This window comes from Pundamilia nyererei, unplaced genomic scaffold (assembly GCF_000239375.1).
Source record: "Pundamilia nyererei isolate P.nyererei 1_Seehausen unplaced genomic scaffold, PunNye1.0 scaffold00285, whole genome shotgun sequence".
In the NCBI taxonomy this organism is placed as follows: Eukaryota; Metazoa; Chordata; class Actinopteri; order Cichliformes; family Cichlidae; genus Pundamilia; species Pundamilia nyererei.
Genome location: NW_005187686.1, coordinates 496,976 through 519,690, shown reverse-complemented (window position 1 = coordinate 519,690; position 22,715 = coordinate 496,976). Strand labels below are relative to the sequence as shown.

Here is a 22,715-nt window from a genome sequence, read left to right as displayed (position 1 = left end):
CCTCACAGAGCTCTGCATGAAGCTCCAGCTGTTCCCCCACACAGTCCTCTACGGCAGCTTCAAGCAGTGCAAAGCATAAAGTTCCTGTTCAGGCTGTGCTGAGACTGAGGTTTAAGTTCAACAAACCATCTGGGCGCTTTGATAAAATCCTAAATTATAATGAAATAAGCAACACAGCAGGTGATTCTCATTCATTAAGAGAGCTAAATTAACTTTTATGGATTCATAACTTTCCCAGACACTTCCAATAACAGGTTCAAGCATCTGTTGGACTCCTTTAATTAAAGGAGTTCACCTGTCGCTCCCTAGGTAACTTATTGTGACTTATTGTGAGCTCACTGATGGATATTTATTAGTGAATAAGTGATGTAATGAGTCTCAGGAGCTTCAGTTCATCAGTAAGATGTAAAAACAGTTTGATGGATGTTGATGGAGCTCTGTTTTGGTGGAGGTCTGGGCTCTGAGCTGCTGCTATGCCCTTTGTGTTTTCATGCACTTTACAGATTTCTGTGAATCTGCAGCATTAATAATGTGCAGCTGTGTGGACCCATGAGTGACGCATCCACAGGAAAGGTGACTCAGGTGTCTCAGCAGACTGAACTATAATTCACTTAGTGTACTGGGTTATAAAGCACACCTGTAGCCCATCCTGCTCTCACTCTGGCTGCAGCTGACGCAGGTATGTGGGAAACAGACTCACCTGGGGAGCAGCTGGTAGCAGCACTGGGCTGTCCTCGTGTAAACTTCCTCCCAGCTACCTGTGCTCACCCGGTGGTTGAGCTGAGCTGCGTTTGTGTGGATACAGACACATATGTAGTGAGAGGAGTTTTCTGGAAGAAGATTCATGAGTTTAAGGATGTTTTTAAGAGGGTGTAGGTGTTTCCATGTCACACCATCCCGTGCTCCAGCCGTCCATCCACCACGACCTCCTTGCTGCTCAGACTCCTTCATGTTAACCCACAGCTGTGTTCATACATGGCATTAAACACATCTCAGGAATGATGACACAGCAGCTTTTATTTCAGACTGCACTTCAGGCACCAACAGGAAACATTCAGCGGCGATGCATGCAGTTTGTACATCCACCAATGAGCACGCAGTGCCTACAAAGAACACACACATTCATCGTCACATCAAGCTTTTGGCATGAGAAAAAAAAAAAAAAAGAAGAGTACACTGAATCTAAAGGAACCACAAGAACCGCACAGAACGCACAGAACCTCACACCTGATTTAAAGACACAATAAAAATGGAATTTACACTTTTCTTTGGATGTGTTTGAATTATTATTTTGACCTTGATCAGAAGACATCAGCATTTCTAATGCGGCATGAAATGAGCACGACAGAACATCTGGATTCAACATCTGTCTCTGCTGAAGTTCTGCAGGTCCTCATAAAATAACCTCTGACGTTAAACTGACCACAGAGTGCAAATCATCATCATCATCATCATCATCATCATCATCATGAACACGCTGATGTGCAGGCTCCTCCTCCTCGTCTCCTTCCTCTCTGAGTGGAAGCAGGACATGAAGGTCATGAGTGTGAGGACGTCACAGCATCACATCACTACACTGTACGAACACAGCGAGGGCAGGAAGCAGTGTGTGTGTGTCTGTGTGTGTGTCTAGTTAGTGTTTGGCCTCTCGGGGGTAGAACTCGGCCAGTGTGCTCTGGGGGATCCTCTTAAGCATCTCTTTGGGGAAGATCCTCATGAGCTGCCAGCTAATGTCCAGAGTCTCAAACACGCTGCGATTCTCATAGGCACCTAAACACAAACACAGGGACAGGTGAACACCAGTGTCTGACATCACAGCAGTTTGATGTGGGTATCGGGTGGACAAAGAGTCGCATGACCCATGAAATGCTCCTCCTAATGTGAGGGCACTCAGAGCCTGAAGCAGATAACCCGGGTTAACAGAGAAAGCTGATAACCATCATCATCGTACCTGTCATCTCTGACTGGGAGTTAGGATTTATTAAAGTTTATTTAAGTATCAAAAGTCTGTTAAAGCTGCCAAATCTGCCTTTTTGTCTAGCATTATTATGACTAATAGCCACAACCCCCGAGCACTTTTTAATACTTTTAATTCTGTGATAAACCCTCGCACTACCACTTATAGGGATGCTTCCCCTGCTCTTTGTGATAAATTCTTAAAGTATTTCTCTGATAAAATCTCAGCTCTAAGGGCTTCTCATCCATCTCATCCATCATCAGTTTTAGACCCAGTTCCAGCTTCTGAATGCTTGACTGTCTTTCAACAGTTTGAGCCAGTGTCTTATTCTGCTTTAAAAGATATAATTGATCATCTCAAAATCTCTGGTTCCCCGCATGATATTCTTCCTTCTCGTTTCTTTAAGGAAGCTTTACATGTTATTGGTCCTTGTATCTTATCTCTGCTGAATGCATCATTGTCATCAGGTTGTGTACCGTCTGTCTTTAAGCATGCTGTTGTGCAACCTATTATGAAAAAGCAAAATCTTGACCCTAATGGTCTCACTAACTACAGCAACACTCCTCGGCTTCTGCCCCTATTTATTGTGGTGTGCCTCAAGGGTCCGTGCTTGGTCCTGCTCTTTTCTCTTTGTACATGTTGCCCTTGGGATTAATTTTTAGTAAATACAACATCTCCTTTCACTGTTATGCCGATGATATCCAGATTTATTCATCTTTGAAATCCGATGTGTCTGCTTCTTTGCAACCTCTGTTCAACTGTTTGCATGAAGTTAAAATTTGTTTATCACATAATTTTCTTACATTGAACGAAGACCAAAATCATAGTCTTTGGTAGTAACACTCCACTAGACCAGTTAGCTGATGCCCTAGGCCCTCTCGCTAGCCATCTTTCGTCCACTGTAAGAAACCTCGGAGTGTTCCTGGATGGCTCTTTTAAACTCGAGAAACAGGTCTCCACTGTGGTAAAAAACAGCTTTTACCAGTTGCATCAGATTTCCAAAGCAAAGCCGTTCTTTCCTTTAAAGGACCTTGAAAAGCTTATCCACGCATTTATCACATCCAGATTGGACTACTGTAACTCCCTCTACTCAGGCCTCCAGCACTCTTCTCTTTACCGGCTTCAGTTAATTCAAAATGCAGCTGCGCATCTTTTAACAGGTACGAGAATTCATGAACACATAACTCCAATTTTAGCCAAATTACATTGGCTCCCTGTTAAATATCTCATAGATTTTAAAATTCTTTTGTGCACTTTTAATATTTTGAATAATTTAGCGCCCAGTTATCTTTCTGATTTACTCCATTCATACAATCCCAACAGAGCACTTAGATCATCCAACCACAGGCTCCTAGCACAACCTAGGTCTCGAATGAAGTTGAGAGGCGACCGGGCCTTGGCAACCGTGGCACCCAGATTCTGGAATAACCTCCCTGTTTATATTCGTACTGCCGAGTCTATCCAGTCTTTTAAATCACATCTTAAAACGTATCTTTTTACTTTGGCTTTTGATTCTGTCTAGTTGGCTGTTTTAGCTTGTTGTGTTGTTACCTATTGTTTGTTGTCCTGTTTTATTGTTTGTTTTAACTGTCTCATGTTTTTATTGACTGTGAAGCACTATGGTCAACACTGTTGTTTTAATATGTGCTATATAAATACATTTTGATTTGATTTGATTTGATTTTGATTAAAGCAATTAATAAATCCTAACCAGCTTTCCAAAGAAAGCTGGATCTGTTCAACGTAGTTACATAAAGGTGAACAAACAAGCAAACAAAGAGTCCAATGGCACCTTGAGAGATGAAGTTTTTCTCAAACTTGGTGAGGAACTCCAGGTACAGCAGATCATCGGCCGTCAGAGCCTCCTCTCCCACCACTGCCTTCATGGCCTGGACATCCTTCCCTATAGCATAACAGGCATACTGCACACACACAGACACACACACACTTAGATTAAGCAGGAAGACAGGAGCGTGCAGCCTGGAGCAGGTGTATACGTACGAGCTGGTTGGAGACGTCAGAGTGGTCTCTGCGGGTCATTCCCTCCCCGATGGCGGACTTCATGAGACGGGAGAGAGACGGAAGCACATTGATGGGAGGATAGATCTGAGTGGAGGAAGACGGGGAGGACAGGTCAGGGTCACCTGATGGCTCTGACGTATGCCAGGTTGACTGACAGAGCCTGGCATTCCTCTACCTGAGGCCGGCTACAGAGCTCAGAGCTCCACAGGTGACGTCTGAAGGCGGAGCTTTGTTACCTGTCTGTTGTGAAGCTGTCTGTCCACGTAGATCTGTCCCTCAGTGATGTACCCGGTCAGGTCAGGGATGGGATGGGTGATGTCTGCGAGAGATGAGAACTTGCTGTGAAATCCACAAAATTCCAATCCTTTGTATGTGAGATGAGCATGTGTGTGTCTGAGTATGTGTGTGTACCGTCGTTGGGCATGGTGAGGATGGGGATCTGGGTGATGGAGCCGCTGCGTCCCTCAACCCTGCCGGCTCTCTCATAGATGGTTGCCAGGTCGGTGTACATGTATCCGGGGAAACCTCGGCGTCCTGGCACTTCCTCTCTGGCTGCGGACACCTGGCGGCGGGGAGCAATCACATGATCATTTCCAGTTTCCTGCAGCGATTTGGGGTTACAGTAAGTGAGAGTGAAAGAGCAGCTGACCTCTCTGAGCGCCTCTGCGTACGAGCTCATATCGGTGAGGATGACAAGCACGTGCTTCTCACACTGATAGGCCAAGTACTCGGCCGCCGTCAGTGCTAAGCGGGGGGTGATGATCCGCTCGATTCTGCAACACAATGGCCCGATAATCTGTGAATGTGGGCCGACCCCCGGTGCAGGTTAGCCTCAGCCATCACTAACTCTTAGAAGAACACAGCTCGACCTGCAGAGCACACCTGTGTTCCTGCAACATTACAAAACTGCTGTTTGAGCGCCTGAAGGTGAACCCCCAAACACTTGACCCGCTCCCACGGCCCATACAGCAAATCTGACATCATCTATGAAACACCTGGAAATCTGCCTTCAGCTCTGTCTGTTTGTCTGTGTGTGTATGCAAATGTGTGTGTGTGTGTGTGTGTGTGTGTGTGTGTGTGTGTGTGTGTGTGTGTGCTTTGTTCTTAATGTTTTGTCCTACGTCAGGTCCTTGGCCAGGTTGAGGAACAAGCAGACATTGTCCATGGAGCCGTTCTCCTCGAAGTCCGACTTGAAGAACCTGGCTGTCTCCATGTTCACCTGAGGGCGGAGAGTAGATCACTGAGCTCTGTGAGTGGGAGTTTGCAGGTGCTGAGTGTGTGGGGCAGCTTTAAGACATCAATAAACTTGCTCTCATATTCAGAGGCGTCTGATGAGGAAGCATCTGAAGAACTCACCCCCATGGCGGCAAAAACAATGGCAAAGTTGTCCTCGCTGTAGTCCATCACGTCCTTTGACTTCTTCACCAAACCGGCCTGCCGGCAGATCTGAGCTGCAATCTGAGACAGAAGAAGAAGAAGAGGGATCTGATTTCCTTTTCAGTCATTACATCACAATAATGAAGAGGAGGTGATGTGTTTACCGACCCTGCCCCCTCTCGGAGTAGGGTGCGAGTACCTCGTTGTGCGGCAGCCCGGCAGCAGAGAAAATGGGGATTTTCTGCCCTCTGGCGATGCTGTTCATGCCATCGATGGCAGAGATGCCAGTCTGGATCATCTCCTCAGGGTAAATGCGGCACTGAGGGTTTATGGGCTGTCCTGAGGAGAACGTGGTTACAAACACATGTATGAAGGAACAGAACACGTGATCCACTGCAGCAGCTAATAACAACTCCAAGAAGTCAGAGACAAGTACACGGAGATTCACAGGTGCAGTTTATGAGGACTCGAGGAAGTCAACATGAAAGCTGAAAACTGAATGTATTTTTCTATTTCAAAACTACAATTTTTAGCGAAATAAAGTTCCTAAAAATAAACTCATCATGACCCACAGCACAAGAGACTCTGCCCACAACTCTACGTCCTAAAACACATCCTTTAAATTTATTCTAATCACATTTTACTTAAAAACTCATAGAAAGCTGTTTTTATCGTTTCCCTCCTTCTGAAATCTGACTTTTCTCCGATTAAACCTCCAAACTTTTGATTCTGTGGGTCGTTCTTTGACCTGAACCGCATGTGAGTCCACGCGATCAAGCCCAGCTCGAACCCTGAGTGACGTCAGTGTGTAACCACATGTTCCACACTGAGGTGAGGTATTAATGAGAAGCTGGGCGTTACTGTGACTGCGAGTCAAAAATACAGACAGAGCCTGATTTTGACCACGTGTGTCTCTATAAAACATTAAAACTGAGATCAGGTTAAATCTGCTGTGTTTTCTCTCATTTCTGACATTTTTCCTCCGAACAAGTCGAAGAAACTTTACTGCCTGTTTCAGATGTTTGCATCAGACTGCTGCACCAATCAGATCATGGCAAGTCTCCTCGAAGCAGAGACATACCCATGATGTCCAGGAAGTCTTCGGCCAGGACAGCGGGTCCTCGGTCGATGGGTTTACCCGACCCGTTAAACACACGACCTGCAAACACAAAAACACGCCTCAGCACACATCTGAGGACCTCATCACACATTCAACAGCGGACGGGGATTCATGAGGACCTTTGTGAACCTCATTCTGTCACGTGACGTACCCAGCATGTCCTCTGAGACCGGCGTCCGTAATATGTCACCTGTGAACTCGCAGCTGGTCTTCTTGGCATCGATGCCTGCAGTCCCCTCAAACACCTGCAGAAGGCAGAGCGGAGGAGGAAACAGTTCATCGGGGTCCTTCTGGAAGTGCCCACATTGTGTCAGACTGATGTGAATACCTGCACCACAGCTTTGGAGCCGGTGACTTCCAGCACCTGGCCGCTCCTCCTGGTTCCATCCGGCAGCGTGAGGTGGACGATCTCGGCGTACCTTGGGAACTGTCGGTGTGAAGGGAGACCACGAGAGTTACCAACCTCCACTATACACGTGTCAGAAAACATAGCACAGTTCACCATTTATTTGAGGGAAACTACATAAACGGATTTAAACGTGGAGGACGCTCCGACTGCAGGATCTGCTGGTTTTATTGAGAGACGCTTAGTAAAGAGGACGCTGAGACAAACAGCTGAGGAGGTTTTCCTCTTACCTTAACCTGGTCCAGGATCACCAGCGGCCCATTGACTCCAGACACTGTTTTGTAGGCTGAGGAGACAAAAACAGCACAAGTCAGTACAGCGTGGGTGGAGCACAGGTGGAGCACTGCACAGCTGCAGATCTCCACATGACAGCACCGTTTCTCCAACATGTGAAATCTTCTTTTATAAGCTCAAAGTCTCCACCTGCTGGAAGTCACATGAACCACAGTCTGACGGGAGATACGAGCCTTAGAGACTCTGCAGTGTGCAGAACCTGAATATGAATAAAAAAGTTTCTGTTCAACACGAGCCTCTGAAGAGCGTTTCCCTCTCACTTTAAATCACATCACACTGAAAGAACGGGTGTAATGAGCTCGCACATGTTCACCTGTGCAGGTGAGCCTCATCGCTAACACTTTAATCCTGCTCTAAACACTCCGTTTATCGCGTCTGTGCTCCTCTCAGGTCTATGTGATGTCACAGAGAGGAGGCCCAGGATCAGACACAGGAGCATTATTCTGAACTGTGACTGTGAACTGCTGTGAAAGAGTGCAGAAACAGATATATAGGTGAGCTGTCAGGAACATTTTTAATGCTCAGCATGTAATTTACAAGCCGACAAAAGTAAGAGATTACAACGCCAGCACCTGAGAGTTTTTTTCAGCCTCCATCATCGCCTGGTTTATTCCATTAACCCTCATCCTCCTCCTCCTGCTGCGGACCTCAGTCTGCCTGATAATGATCATGATGATAATGATGGTGGTGGTGGTGGGACTCACTGAGGCGCGGCTGGGAGATGTAATCCCGTTTGACGGCCATCACATGTTCCCGGGCGGCAGCGGTGGCGGAGGTAGGAGCGGCGGCCGGGGCTCTGCTCCCGCTGACGGCCGAGGACAGCTCGCTCATCGCCCCGTTCACCATCCCTCTGAGCGCCTTCATCGCCATGTTTCCCCGCAGCGGCGTCCGAGTCGTGACAGCAGCGGCGCATGCGCACGAAACTTCAGCTGCATCAGAAAGGACGCCGAGGAATGTGTCTATGGAACCTCAGTGATGCTAAAACAACATTATTATTATTATTATTATTATTATTATTATTATTATTATTATTATTATTATTATATAACAATGTGAATGAATAAAAGAAAAGCTGATGTTTGAAAATATTACATTTAACTGAGCTTTTTGTCAATAAATTATTTTTGTAATAATATTGCACTTTTTTATCTAAACTTCTCATTAGAATAAAAACAATAATGTTATAATTAGAATACATATAAATGTATGAATTTATAAGACACGATGATAAGAGGTATATTTGGAGGAGTAATGGTGAGGCTTCCAAACCGAAGAGCACTGAAGCATGGTGTTGGTAGCATCATGCTCTGGGCTGTTTCGCAGTCAGTGGCTTGAATAATGAAGGAGGAGGACTGCCTTCAAATTCATCAACTTCACCTCAAATCAACAGCTAGATGTTTGAAACTTGGACACTAAGGGTGTCCAAATTCATAGGCTGCATCCTCCTGAGACTACATTTGTAGGCCGATTATGTTACAGCGACGTGACGAAGGCTGTCCAAATTCATAGACTCCTCCAAATGCGGCCAACAAATGCGTCCTCCTTTTCCCCAGATTTGAAGGATGGGTCGGGTGTATCCTTCCTGGCCCACCATATCCCAGAATTCACAGCACAGCCCAGCCAATTCCAGTTTCCAACAATGGTGGCAGTTACTTAGTTTTAATTTTGCTCTTATTACTTTTGGGTTACAAAATAAACTTTTAAGGCGAGAATGTAGGTGTGTAAATTTCAAATATCTGCTTGGTTTATCAAGCCATCACATATTTGCAAAAGTCCTCCGACTTTTTCTGAGACATCTGTTACCCACCCGCTCAATAGCTAGCCGGGGTGAGAACAGTGAACTCCTGTCACATTGTTTTCAGCCACCATCCCCGCGGTCTTTCGCTACTCAGGTTGAACATGATACATAAGTCACTTAGATAATTTGAAAATGTTTTTGTTTGGCTTTTTTCTGTTTTATTTGTTCGTGAGTAAATCAGTTTGGCTGAGATTATAGTTATAGTTTTCACACAGCTGAATAAATGTCAAACAGAAAACTGATTAAACAGAAGTGTGACATGATCGAGAATTTACGCCAGTGTCCTGTTATATTTTACATAGCAAGGAGCAGGCAGCTGAGTTTTTATTAAACTCTACCAAGACACAAAACTGAAGGCTAGACTATGAATTTGGGGCGATCGTGGCTCAAGAGTTGGGCGTTCGTCTTGTAATTGGAAGGTTGCCGGTTCGAGCTCCGACAGTCTCGGTCGTTGTGTCCCCTTGGCCAAGACACTTCACCCGTTTCCTACTGGTGGTGGTCGGAGGGCCCGGTGGCGCCAGTGTCCGGCAGCCTCGCCTCTGTCAGTGGGGCCGAGGGCGTCTGTGGCTACAATGTAGCTTGCCATCAGCAGTGTGTGAATGGGTGGATGACTGTGTATAGTGTAAAGCGCTTTGGGGTCCTTAGGACCAAGTAAAGCGCTATACAAATACAGAGCATTTACCATTTTTTTACCATTTGGACACCCCCACTGTGTTCCAGCAGAACAATGATCCCAAACGCACATCCGAACTGGTTTTGGATAAAGCAGGATAACATTAAGCTTCTGGAAAGTTCTTCTCAAAGCTCCGACCTCAACCCTGTGGAAAGTTTGTGGACTCTGGTTAAAAGCTAGGTCTGTGCCATGAAACTAAACAATTATCTTTGTCCTGTCTTCCTCCCCTCACTCCCAACCAGTCGGAGCTGAGCCTAATTCCCTTCCTGTTGAAAAGGGTGTTCTTTCCCACTGTCACCAAAGCGCTTGCTCATATAAAGTGCCTTCAGGTGACTGCTGCTGTGATTTCATGCTAAATATATCGATAAAACTGAATTGTGAACTTTATTTTGAAAATCCAAAATAAAGTCAAACTTGTTCTTTAAAGTCAGTAAAGATGTTGGACAATCATTCCAACCTGGAAACATAGCCACTCAAAGAAATCATTAAAAGCCCAAAATGACCCTGATGTTGATGAGTGGATGGAAACTTTGCCCTCAGAACAGCTTCAGACTGTCTCACCCTGCTTTAAAAGTTAGCCTAAACTACGTTTTGTCCAGTTTTACAGTCTTCACTCAGAATTTTAACATCATCACACAGACAGACATTTCTCCATCAGACAGATGGATTATTACGCAACAAATTATTAAATGAGTTTATTCAAAGTGGGACACAATAAATGTTTCTCACACGCTGACAGCTTTCTTCTTCACAGACAGATGCAGAGATTTCTTCTACCTGTTCAGGTGCTACAGCCACAGATGTCATGGAACTGACTGTTTATGCACATGTTTGGCCACCAGGGGGAGCTGGAGCATCAGTGATGTAACCTGATGTCTTGCCCTGTTGCTGTGGGAATCAAACCATCAACTTCAACATTTCCTGCGCTGTGTCTGCGTCTCTGAGCTCAGAACCCAGCGTATCCTCTGAACGCCTGAAACATGTCTGATGTCACTTCCTGAAAAACTGCTCTGTGGTGAACAGACCAGACGCGCAGCTGCCGTGGACTATTTTAGGTGGCGGGTGTATATGGGTCTCCTGGGGCAGGCGGTCAGAGTATGTAAGAGTGTTTCCTGTGTGTGACAGCACTGTGGTGCTGACATCGTGGGGCAGAGTCTGACTGCAAGGTGAATAATCCCAGCTAACTTCAGCCTGTTGTGTCTGAGTCTGGCTCGCACAGCCCGCTCACAGCGTGTGCTTAGGGATGACAAACGACGCGCTTAAACGTTTTTCAGTCTGACTGAAGGAAACATGAAATTGACTCGAGTCCAAATTTGAACCTTTTTAATGTTCAAATTTTGTAAAACATTAAATTTAATCGAATTAGATGAGTACTAAATGTTCAGTTTAATGTGAGCACATTTTTCTTAATGATTGATTATTTGGACAAATTCAGTTCAATTTCAATTCATTTCAATTTTATTTATTTAGCACCAAATCACAACAACAGACGCCTCAAGGCACTTTATATTGTAAGGTAGGCCCTACAATAATACATACAGACAAAAACACAACAATCATATGACCCCCTTAGAGCAAGTACTCTGGTGACGGTGGATAGAAAAAACTCCCCTTTAACAGGAAGAAACCTCCGGCAGAACCAGGCTCAGGGAGGAGCGGCCATCTGCTGTGACCCGTTGGGGTGAAAGAAGGAAGACAGGATAAAACACATGCTGTGTAAGAGAGACAGAGGTTAATAACAGATATGATTCAATGCAGAGAGGTCTGTTAATACATAGTGAGTGAGAAAGGTGACAACACCCAGTGCATCTGGGAATCCCCCAGCAGCCTACAACTATTGCAGCATAACTAAGGGAGGATTCAGGGTCACCTTATCCAGCCCTAACTATATGGTTTAGCAAAAAGTAATCTTAAAAGTAGAGATAGTGTCTGTCTCCTGAATCCAAACTAGAAGCTGGTTCCACAGAAGAGGGGCCTGAAAACTGAAGGCTCTGCCTTCCATTCTACTTTTAAATACTCTAGGAACAACAAGTAGGCCTGCAGAGCGAGAGCGAAGTGCTCTAATAGGGTGATATGGTACTACAAGGTCATTGAGATAAGATGGGGCCTGATTATTTAAGACCTTGTATGTGAGGAGCAGGATTTTGAATTCAATTCTGGATTTAACAGGAAGCCAATGAAGGGAAGCCAAAACAGGAGAAATATGCTCTCTCTTTCTAGTCCCTGTCAGTACTCTTGCTGCAGCATTTTGCTTTAACTGAAGGCTTTTCAGTGAGTTTTTTGGACATCCTGATAATAAATATTATAGTAGTCCAGTCTGGAAGTAATAAATGCATGAACTAGTTTTTCAGCGTCACTCTGAGACAGAATATTTCTAATTTTAGAGATGTTGCGCAAATGGAAGAACGCAGTCTTACATGTTTGTTTAATATGTGCGTTGAAGGACATGTCCTGGTCAAAAATGACTCCAAGGTTCCTCACAGCGTTACTGGAGGCCAAGGTAATGCCATCCAGAGTAAGAATCTGGTTAGATGCCATATTTCTAAGATTTTCAGGGCCGAGTACAATAACCTCAGTTTTATCTGAATTTAGAAGCAGAAAATTAGAGGTCATCCAGGTCTTTAAAACTTTCCTGCAGTTTAACTAATTGGTGTGTGTTATCTGGCTTCATGGATAGATAAAGTTGGGTGTCATAAGCATAGCAGTGTATGTATGTGTGCTAGACCTTCTGATGCTACTGCCTAAGGGAAGCATGTATAATGTAAACAGAATTGGTCCTAGCACCTACAGCGTGCTCTAATCATTCTAATAGAATATTATGGTCAACAGTATCGAATGCTGCACTGAGGTCTAGCGGGATAAGCACAGAGATGAGTCCACTGTCAGAGGCCATAAGAAGATCAGTTTTAACCTTTAAACTTAACCTAAAGCTGTTTCTGTGCTGTGATGAGCTCTGAAACCTGACTGACACTCTTCAAATGAGAAAGTCTGCGGGTCTCCGTGTAATCGGTTTACTGTTCCAATACTTTTAGCCCTCACTGTACTTCCATCTGTGACTTTACCAACATGTAAGAATAACCCGGAAGTGTGAGTACGCCATCTGTAATAGTATGGTGAGCACATGAGTAGAGATTTCCTCCTCTTTGTGTGTCCTTGAATTGCATCTGCAGATGATCTGTTAGCTGTTTGACAGCTACTCTTTCAAGAATTTTTGATATGAAAGGAAGGTGAGAGAATGGCCTGTAATTAGCTACAGATGGCTACAGCTACAGATGGCTTTTTAAGTAACTACAGCCAGCTTGAAGGCCTGTAGTACGTAGCCGATTATTAGAGAGAGGTTGATCATATTTAAGATTGAAGCATTAATTAATGGCAGCACTTCTTTGAGTCAAGTAATTACTGAAGTTAACTCAGAGAGATCAATTGGAGAAAAAGACTAGAGCCTCATAAATAAACATTTCATTTTACATATTTCAGTTTAGTTTCTCTCAGATTTACTGCTTCATGTTTTTCAGTGTCCTCATGTGTGAAAAATGAGTATTCTTAGAATAAACCACTGGTTCAGTTTCTTTGTGGTCATCTCCTTCGTGGTCACTAAATCCCGCAGAGCCATAAACTGTCCCTGATGCTCACGGAGGATTTATGCTTCAGCACGAAAACTGTAATCTGATCTTTTACCTCCTTGGAATGCCGTGACACGTCAGGCCAAAGGAGCTGCAGCTGCTGTGATTGGTCTGTTCAGCATGGTGAATTCCTGTTTTTGAATGTATCAATGAAAATAACATCATCATGTGAGTATGCGGAACAATAATCACAGCATGAACAGAAGGACTCCCAGACTCTTGAAGTCACTGAAACCATGCTGAGAACACGTTTGTCCTCCTGTTTCATTAAAGCGGATCCAGATGTGATTATCATGTGTTAAATGTTTCAGTGCTGTGACAGCGCCTGGAGTGATTCATGTGTAGATGGAGCTCTGCAGGAAGTGCAGCAGGAGAATCTGTCCTGTCAGACTCTGCAGCGATACTGCAGGGTCAGAGGTCAAATGATGGACAACTTTATGCTCATTAGCTGGATTGACCGGCAGCTGGACAGGCTCTCATCAGAGGAGTTAGAAGGACAAGAACACGTCAGATGATGCATGACCTCACAGAGGCGTCATGTGACATCTCTGAAGCACAAGGTCAATAACACGCTCAGCTGCATGCAGCACTGTGTTCCTCCTCGTCTTCATTACAAAGCTGCTGAGTCCACACAAATAGGTTGTTGTGGTTTGTTCCTCTTCCTGTGCTCTGATTGGACACTAAGAGCGTTAAAACGATCTCAGGTCACAAATCTGTGAACTATGTTCAGAAATAAACACCGGCTCGCAGCTTTCACTTTCAGCAAGCATCTCTCACACTCACAGATACCTGCTAATTAGTGACATCCAATCAAAACTCTCAGGTTTCACTCAGCAAATCTGAAGCTTTGCCTTATTGGACGGTGTGTTAATCCAGTAACCTCACAGCAGCCATTTTTATTGGTCATATGATGTAATTAAAAATGCTCCAAAAGGCTCCGAGAGCACAAACACGGTCCACAGGTCCAGTTCAGGTGAAGCTAGCAGACAGCTAGCAGCTGCAGCCACCTAGGTAATCATCCACCTGTCAGTCACAGAGGCCACGCCCCTAATAATGGAAACAGGTGAGTTATAGAAACCTCCTTCCCCCATAAAGGTGTTATGAAGGTTTAAATTAACCACTGGGACCAATCAGTTTGTGTATCAGGCTGTAAACATGTTTATTTCTGCTGTAAAGTTGTAGCATGGGGCTAACTTGCTGCTGCCTCTGCTGGATGTCACAGGAACTGCAGGTTCTTCACTGTCCCAAAGACAGCTGAGAACATTAGCTTTACGTTACAAATATCAGACCTGTCTCTTCATATCTGCTGCTGAGGAACATCCTGAGACTCAATCCAAACTTGCCCACTTTAATCCTTTATATCAGATTTAAACCTAGCTTTAAGCCTGATATAATATTAAACCCTGCTTTAAACCTGATGTGATATTAAAGCCAGCTTTAAGCCTGGCTCATTCATTGTTTAGCACAGCACTCAGATTAGAGCTGCTGCACTTGTCAAAGTTTGAGAAGAGGAGCTGAACTTTGAGATAAGCACTCTTTTTAACTCCTTCACGAGGTCCTAAAGTATGGACTCCCGTGTTGGACGAGGGTCTCGTCTTTACTTCGAGCTCCTCAAAACTCTTCCCTGGTTGCTTTTTATCAGCTTTTTATCAGCTTTGCTTAGGATCAAGAGTTCTTCCAGATGATGGGTCGTGATACCTGAAGAGCAGAGGTGTGAGGAAGACTGCTGAGTGTATGTCTGACTCCAGAGAGGAGCAGAAGAGGCAGGCGGGGATAGGACAGGATGCAGTGATGGGGGTGGCAGCTCATTGCCCCAGGGGCAGGTTGGTCTTCAGTCCATCAATCATTCATTCATTCCTCAGAGGAGCGCCTGCTGGGCCGTCACATTGCCGGGATCAGTGTGTTCATGTTAGATCACATGATGGCCTCAGCGCTCACTTCCTCTGTGCCCAGTTTAAACTTTGTGGATCATTTAGGATAGCATGTTAGTGCGGTGGGTTGGCCTGTGAAAACGGAGCTGTTATCACCTGTTGAAGCTGCGGTGAGGCATTACTAAACTGTTCATGAGCCCCAGCTGGGAACCAGTGAGCCGTCCTGGGTTTCTGTGGGAGTCCCAGGACCTGAAGCCCTGTCTCATGGGAAATGTCCTCTAAGAGAGCCAAATGAAACCTTGCTGTACTCACAGCTGATTGATTCTTTTCTTTTTTTTGTATCATATTTGTATATATTTTTTCCTTTATACAAAATAGAAAAAAAACAACTACCACAACAACAACAACAAAAAGAGAAAAAAAACCACAATAAGCAGTCTGAGACATGTAAACAGAAAACTAATACAGTATAGATAATTCGGTCTACCACGCATTACACATTTGTCCTGACAGACTCAACCCGCCATTGGAGTGGGGCTGCCCCTCTCACTATGGTTTTCTTCAGATCATCAGGTAAGTAATCCAATAGCAGGCGCCATATATCCAAAAAAATATCATCATTGCCACTTAATTTTGCACTCAGTCTTTCCATTGGTAAAACTCAAAAGATTTCTTTATACCACTGAGTTATTGTTGGTGGTTTTTCATTAATCCAATTGAAAACAATACATTTTCTTGCCAAAACAATCCATCCATCCATCTTCATCCGCTTTATCCGAGGCCGGGTCGCGGGGGCAGCAGCCTAAGCAAAGAGGCCCAGACCTCCCTCTCCCCAGCCACCTCCCAGCCAAAAACAATAATTTACATAATAGTTTATATTTGTTTTTATCTGGAAATTTGTTCAGAATTGGCAGCCCCAATAAATACTGAGCTGGATCTTTTTGTATTCTGCTTCTAAATATACCTTTTAATTCTTTTGTTGCACAGAGACAGAATTTTTAAATTTTTGAGCAAGTCCAAAGACAGTGCAAGTAGGACCCTGCCACAGATTTACATTTAGTACATTGTGCTGACCTGCTCGGATCAATTTTATCCAGAAAAATAGGCGTTCTATACTCCATTCGCTTCCGCTTATCCTTTTCAGGGTCGCGGGGGGCGCTGGAGCCTATCCCAGCGGTCATAGGGCGAAAGGCGGGGTACACCCTGGACAGGTCGTCAGTCTGTCGCAGGGCGTTCTATACTGTCTATGTAAAATTTTATATTGTGTTTCTTTAAATCTGTTACTAAGAAATAAAGAATGCACAGATTGTATGCACTCACTCCAGGCAAGATCATCACAATGACACTGGAGGTCACCCTCCCAACTCCTAATCAGTTTTCCAATATTATGTTTGTTATAACCTTGTAGTGTATTGTGAAACTGTCTTATAGTTCTATTATCTGCATTTAAGTTAAAAAGAAATTTTCCATGGGTCCTAGTTGCATTGTATTGTGCAAAGTATCAAAATTTGAAGTAATTAGGTGAGGAGCCTGCAAAAATGCAAAAAAAAAAATTTATTTGATGTATTCCATATTTTTTTTGGACCTGCTCAAAAGACATACAAACATTCCCATTAAACAGATCACCCACCACCAATGTTCCCTCTAAGCTGCGCACTGCTGGCACGGTCTCTGCACACAGAAAATGTGTTGCGCACAAAAAAATCTAACCTGAATTGAAATTAAAATTAAAACTTTTTAATACAAAACAATTCTGTTTTGCAGTGTTAGTCAGTGAGTGACTGGCTGCTCCCGTATGGGATTAGAACGATGCCACCTTATCCCATAGTTCAGCCAATCACGCGATTAACATTCGTATATACGCAGCTAATCAGCGTCGTTGACAGGCTATGACAGCGTCCTTATGTGCCGACGCCGGTGTTTTAGCTAGCAAAGCGGCTGATGTGGAGTGAAGCCACATTAATGACAACGTGTACAACCATTGGAGATGTGAGCAGGACAGACGGAACAATTGACGGAAAAAGTGTGGACTTTATACCAGTTTTTAAATTGTGTTGATAGGCCACGTAAAACCAGAGTTGTGATAAAAATATGCAATGTTTGGTTTTCTTCCTGAATACTGTCGTTGTTTATATTTACTGCGGGGAGAAACGGTAAAAACAGCGTTTTATAAGAAAAAAGGCTCGAAAGCCTGTGAGCAAAAACAAACTCCACCCCCCCTCTCCCTTTCCTATTCGTCCAAAAAAAGTACCATGTCGACCAATCAAAAAATGATATGGCAACGTGGCATCTAGTTGTTAAGAAACGGGGGGAAGCTTTGAGATGTGAGAGATTTGAGACGTTTAGCACAAATCTTGTGTAGTTAGTGTGTAGTGTAGTTTTGTTGTGTGTGTCAGAACAATGAGGCGACTGCTGAATGTTACAGGTGTTACAGCAGTGATACATCTCCTGTTGCCAGGCCTGCAGGTATCAGGCTGTTGTTCTCCTTTATCTCATAGTGGACAGAAATTATTTTTTGGAGTGGCACAAATAATTTCTGTGGCATCAAATTTGATGCAGAACAGCTGATTGTTCTGTAAATAGTTTGAAATGTTTATTTAAAAACGCCTTGGCTGCATTTAAAAAAATAGCTGCAAAAAAACTTTGTTGTTTGCCAAACTGAGTCACTTTTTTTTGAAGTAACTATATAATTAATTGCCCAGCTTTGGTGATTATATACTATATTTTGCAGACAGAGAGCTACAGGACTCTCTCCCAGACCACAGACTCATAATACCAGTCAGAGCTTTTTTTAAAAAGAAAGTTATGTTTTCAAAATTGGAGTTCAAGTTATTTTTACTTCCAATAGTGTTAACATCCTACACAGGTCAATGAATAGATTTTTTTCCTACATTTTCATTGTAAGTGGGCTAAGGCAGTTAATTAAAAGTAGTCTAACATAAGTGTAAAGGCTGTAATTTGATTATTTTAATAAACCATGTAACTTGGATGGATTAGATGCCGGCGTGACCACAGTGCACACGTCTGCTGTTGCTCACAGTGGTCCAGGAGACCGCTCAGGGAGTTTGTGTGTTCGCTCAGACACATGAAAAATTAGAGGGAACATTGCCCACCACATGTATTCCTGCACCAAACCATCTCTGAAATACTGCACTTTTCATTCCCGGTGTAAAGTGCCGATTATTTATAAAAGGTGTTAAATAACTCAGTATAGGATTACTTTCAATGTATTTGTTCATATCACGCCATGTTTTTAAGTAAGTATCAATCATTACTTTGTTATGTTTTTTAATATATTTACTCACTAGTTCGCTTAGGAGATTAAATGGCGAACATGTCCAGGCTTCTAGGGGGTTCTCTGTCTCTTTTAGATATGCGTGGATCCATTCATGTATAACTCTACTATGACATGACCAGTTATACAGCAAAATGTTAGGAAAGGCAAGACCCCCTTTATCTTTGGGCAGCTGTAACGTTTTCCCCTCCAAATAAACCTTGACAGATCTTTTTCAATTTCTTTTACAATTTTTTTGGTAAGAGTTATCGGGAGCATTTGTAAAGGATATAAAAGCCGTGGCAACACATTCATTTTAATTTAATTTATTCTCCCCATCCAGGAGACCAGGAGATCCATCCATCTAGAAAAATCTTGTTTGACACTGTTTCAATACACTTTTTATATTAGGTGAAATGTGTATCCCCAAGTACTTAAATCAAGAACCCGACCAGGTAAATGGGATGTTGCATGTCATAGGCAAATTTCCCAGTGGCATAGCAATAGTTTTGGTCATATTAACCTTATACCCGGACAAATATCCAAAAGTTTCTGTAATAGATAATACAGAGGGTATAGAATCCTGGGGATTGGTGACAAACAGCAGCACATCGTCTGCTTATAGTAACATTTTAAATTCAAATCCTTGAATTAGGTATCCAGATATACTTTGATTATTTCTAATGGCCTCAGCCAGTGGTTCAATTACTAAAGCGAAAATTAATGGGGAAATCAGGTCCCCCTGTCTTGTTGATCTCTGTAAACAGAATTCTGATTATTTAATACCATTAACTACAAGACATGCTCTTGGGGTGACATATAACAATCTGATCATGTCTATAAACCCCCTGCCCAAGTCATATTTCTCCATTAAAGCAAACATATAAGTCCACTCAACGCGGTCAAAAGCTTTTTCCGCATCAAGTGATACAACAAGTCCTTCTGTTTTGGTTACATTGGAGTGTTCTATAATATTCAGTAATTTTCTCATGTTTGTAATTGATTCTCTGTTCTTGATAAAATCCGTCTGATCTGCCTTAATAAGCTTAGGTATATAATTCTCTAGTCTGCTGGACAATATTTTAGACAAAAGTTTGCTGTCAACATTTATTAAACTTGTCGAGAATAATCGTTCTTTATGATCCTCTGTCTAAAACAAGCTCCTGAGTAGGAGTCAGCTTTCTTTTCATGCTGACAGGCTTTTTTTTAAATGCTCTTTTTTTCTAGAGTGAATATTGGCCTTGAAAACAATGAACACTTGACAGCAAACATTCAAACAATAACGGCCTGGAGGCCAACACAGTCACCTGACGATATGGCTGCTGTCCTGTTAACTGCACTATCAGAGCCTCCAAGCTGGCTTAGCTCCAGCTTTGGTGTGCTGTTAAATTTGAGGACTGTGATCGGATGTGATTGATCAGCAGGTCTGTGGGTGCAGATTCTCATGTGAACACCTCCACAAACAAGAATGAGCTTGTTTCTGGGCAGAACGCTAACACCAAGGCTCAAAGATACTTCCAAAACCAGTGAGTGGAGTCAGGAGAGAAGTCACTGAGAGTTGAGCTCACTGCATCTGTCATTTAAAAGTTATGTGCTTCAACCCTGAACTCTGACCTTCAGCATGGCTGCAGTCACTGGGGAGCCTGATTTGGGGTCCAGCAGAACGGAGGAAAGAAAGAGCTCCAGCTGCAGACTCAACTGGCAGCTGTTTCCTCCTCTGCGCCCCGCTGTCGATGACATCATTTCTCAGACACTTCATACACGCGCGCACACACACACAAATGCTGCTCAGCGTGGTGTCTGAGGCTTCCATGCAGCCACTTAGAGAAACCCTCAGAGAGGAAGTTTCTGACTTTCACAGTAAATTAGTCCAGGGGGTGATGAAACGGCTGGAGTTCGGCTGTTACGATTCCTCTGTTTCTGGGCTGTGACGAGCTCAGAGCAGCACAAACACTCACAGATGAGCTGATAAACTCACCTGAGCTCTGCCAGACGTCCTCAATCTGCTGCAGTTTAATCTGCAGACGGCTGACAGAGGGAACGGGAGCCCACTTACCCCCTGAGTCCGAGGGAGGAGGAGTAGATGTTTAGACTTAAACTTTGGAAAAATGTCAAAGCCCACAGCTGTGAATTTAAAGAGCTGTGTAATAAATAGGATGAAGCTAAATCTCCACGTGTTGATGTTCCCTAGCTGTTTTTAATCTGCTCCCTGCGAGGCAGACACTCAGGGTTCAGGTGTTTTTTTCAACTCTTGGCTCAGTATGATGTCACACAGACAGGATATCCCTATATAAAGTGAGGTTTCCCCTCACCTGCTACACCTGCTTTATGCCAGCGGCCTCACAAACACCAGAAGTGACATCACAGCTGAAGATAGGGCTCTGCGGTTGTGTCTGTCTTGGCCACCATCTCGGCGGTATGTGAGGAGCTCAGAGGTTACAGAGGTTCTGCCCTGCTGGAAACCTTCTGCAGAAAACTTCCATTGAAACTTTCTCTCTCGTTTTCTTCTCCTGGATCAATGCTGCTTCACTTATTGTGACATGCTCACGGCCATGAAGCCCCACCTGCAGTCCAACCCTCTGTTTGTGAGGGTGAGCCAGTCAAAAGATAGGGGGAGGAGCTAAAACAGCTAGTGTAAGACAGGCTGCACTGAGGCCCAGGATCACATAAAAAAGAATTATTTTGAGCTGTGATCATGCAAAGCTGCCCTGAGGAGCCTGAGAGCAAACATGCATTCTGCTGTCAGTGATGAACGCTGTGGCTGCTTGAGGTTTAGGAAAACATATTTGCAATACCAAATTCCATGGCTTTGACCTTTTTCAGTTTCACTTCTGTATTTTCACCCACATGCACACTCAGACTTCCCAAATTTAACATTTGTCCTCAGAGCACCATCAGGATGAGCTCATCTCTGTGTGAGAAACCTTTAGCTTTATTTGTGGGTTTGTATCATGACACTCCACGCTGTTCTTTTTCTGGCTTTCAGTAAAAGTCAAAATGTGCTGCTTCCACATTTGACCTCAAATGTCTGGAAAGTTTTATTCTTTTATTTAAAGTGACTGTCAGATTAAAGTGCACAGCTCCAGACTCTCTCACAGAGCACCTGTGAATCATGCACACCTCAAATCTCTCATTCTGGCTCTTGGTGTAGCTCTGGTTTAAAACAAGCTGTTTAGACTCCACCCTCTTAAACTCAACTTTCTTTTGATTGGCCGCCACTCACAAACGGAAACCATGTGCGCAGAGCCTCTCCCTCTCCTAACAGCTGTGCCTTCCAGCTGTGGGCTGCTCTCTGAAGCTGCTAGCTGGTCTTGTGGTTGAGTTAAACTTCAGCTCTGTTTGTCAGAGTAATCTGTAATCTGGAGTTTTTGGGCTCTCTGCTGAAAGCTGCAGCTGGTAAAACAATGAGTTTGAGTGAGAAACCTCAGCAGATGTTTTCAGCCTGTTAGGATCCATCATCTGTGGATCTGATCGAGAGCTTTAGTTTGAAATAGCACCAGACACTTCCTTCACTGCATGTCCTCACTAAGCTCCAACACTTTCAGAGTGTTCTTTCTCTGAGGAAGAAGTCAGAGAGCATGAGCACATCTGAAGGGGGGAAGATACACCGGGGTGTCTGCTTTCATCAGCAGGAAGCGGGGTTACAGACCTGAAGCCCTGTAAGGGTTCAGGTCTGATTCCTGGGCCTGTTTGGCTGTAGCAGCTGAAACTCGAGCAGCTGTGCATCAGCAGGAGGATCACAGCAAGGCTCCCCAGGGCTCTCCAGGCCCGCATACCGCCGCTCAGTCGTAACCACAGAGGCTGCCTCCCACTGCAGCCCGCGTCGTGAACCCGGTGACCCCGAGGACCGGGACCAGACACATATGTCTAACTCTACACGGTCGTGGGTGTGTGCTGAGCTTCCAGAGCGTCTCGGTGAGGAGGAAATCCCTCTTTTGTTTCCAAGGAAGTGGAGTGTGTGCTGTGTGTGAAGGAGGGTGAAGTGTGGCCGAGAGACGCTCAATAACGAGCTGCGCTCTGAGAAAGCAGCCACTTCCTCTGGCACAAGCAGGCTCACTCAGTGAGGACGAGAGGCTTAATCTGAGTTATGTTAGATGATGAACACATGTTCACTACTGTGTTAGCATATCCTCACAAGCACAGCTTTAACACACACACACACACACACACACACAGACACAAGGACTCTTAAATATTTATCGATTATTTATTGAACATTCGATGAATCGGTGTGATTCTGTCAACAGGCTCAGGACCAGCTGTGTGTGTGTGTGTGTGTGTGTGTGTGTGTGTGTGTGTG

At 44.1% G+C, this 22,715-nt stretch overlaps 1 protein-coding gene across 1 annotated transcript; it reads right to left on the bottom strand.

The window, feature by feature from the left end:
- Positions 1-999: 999 nt before the first annotated feature.
- On the bottom strand, positions 1,000-8,110 carry LOC102195845 (V-type proton ATPase subunit B, brain isoform-like). Its single transcript, XM_005750728.1, has 14 exons — positions 7,881-8,110; positions 7,113-7,168; positions 6,805-6,903; positions 6,628-6,721; positions 6,438-6,515; positions 5,556-5,695; positions 5,336-5,437; positions 5,101-5,198; positions 4,629-4,752; positions 4,391-4,541; positions 4,216-4,298; positions 3,959-4,063; positions 3,750-3,879; positions 1,000-1,770 (listed from the first exon to the last, which is right to left on the bottom strand). The coding sequence occupies exons 1-14, from the start codon at positions 8,044-8,046 to the stop codon at positions 1,634-1,636; spliced, it is 1,563 nt and encodes a 520-aa protein (XP_005750785.1). The 5' UTR covers positions 8,047-8,110; the 3' UTR covers positions 1,000-1,633.
- Positions 8,111-22,715: the final 14,605 nt, after the last annotated feature.

What these genes read in the sequence shown, in the direction of transcription:
- LOC102195845 (XM_005750728.1), bottom strand. Translation starts at nt 8,046, where the DNA reads ATGGCGATGAAGGCGCTCAGAGGGATGGTGAACGGGGCGATGAGCGAG. An exon ending in ACGCAGAGGCGCTCAGAGAG is followed by an intron (nt 4,542 to 4,628) that starts GTCAGCTGCTCT and finishes CCCCGCCGCCAG; the next exon opens with GTGTCCGCAGCCAGAGAGGA. An exon ending in GACAGCTTCACAACAGACAG is followed by an intron (nt 4,064 to 4,215) that starts GTAACAAAGCTC and finishes TCCTCCACTCAG; the next exon opens with ATCTATCCTCCCATCAATGT.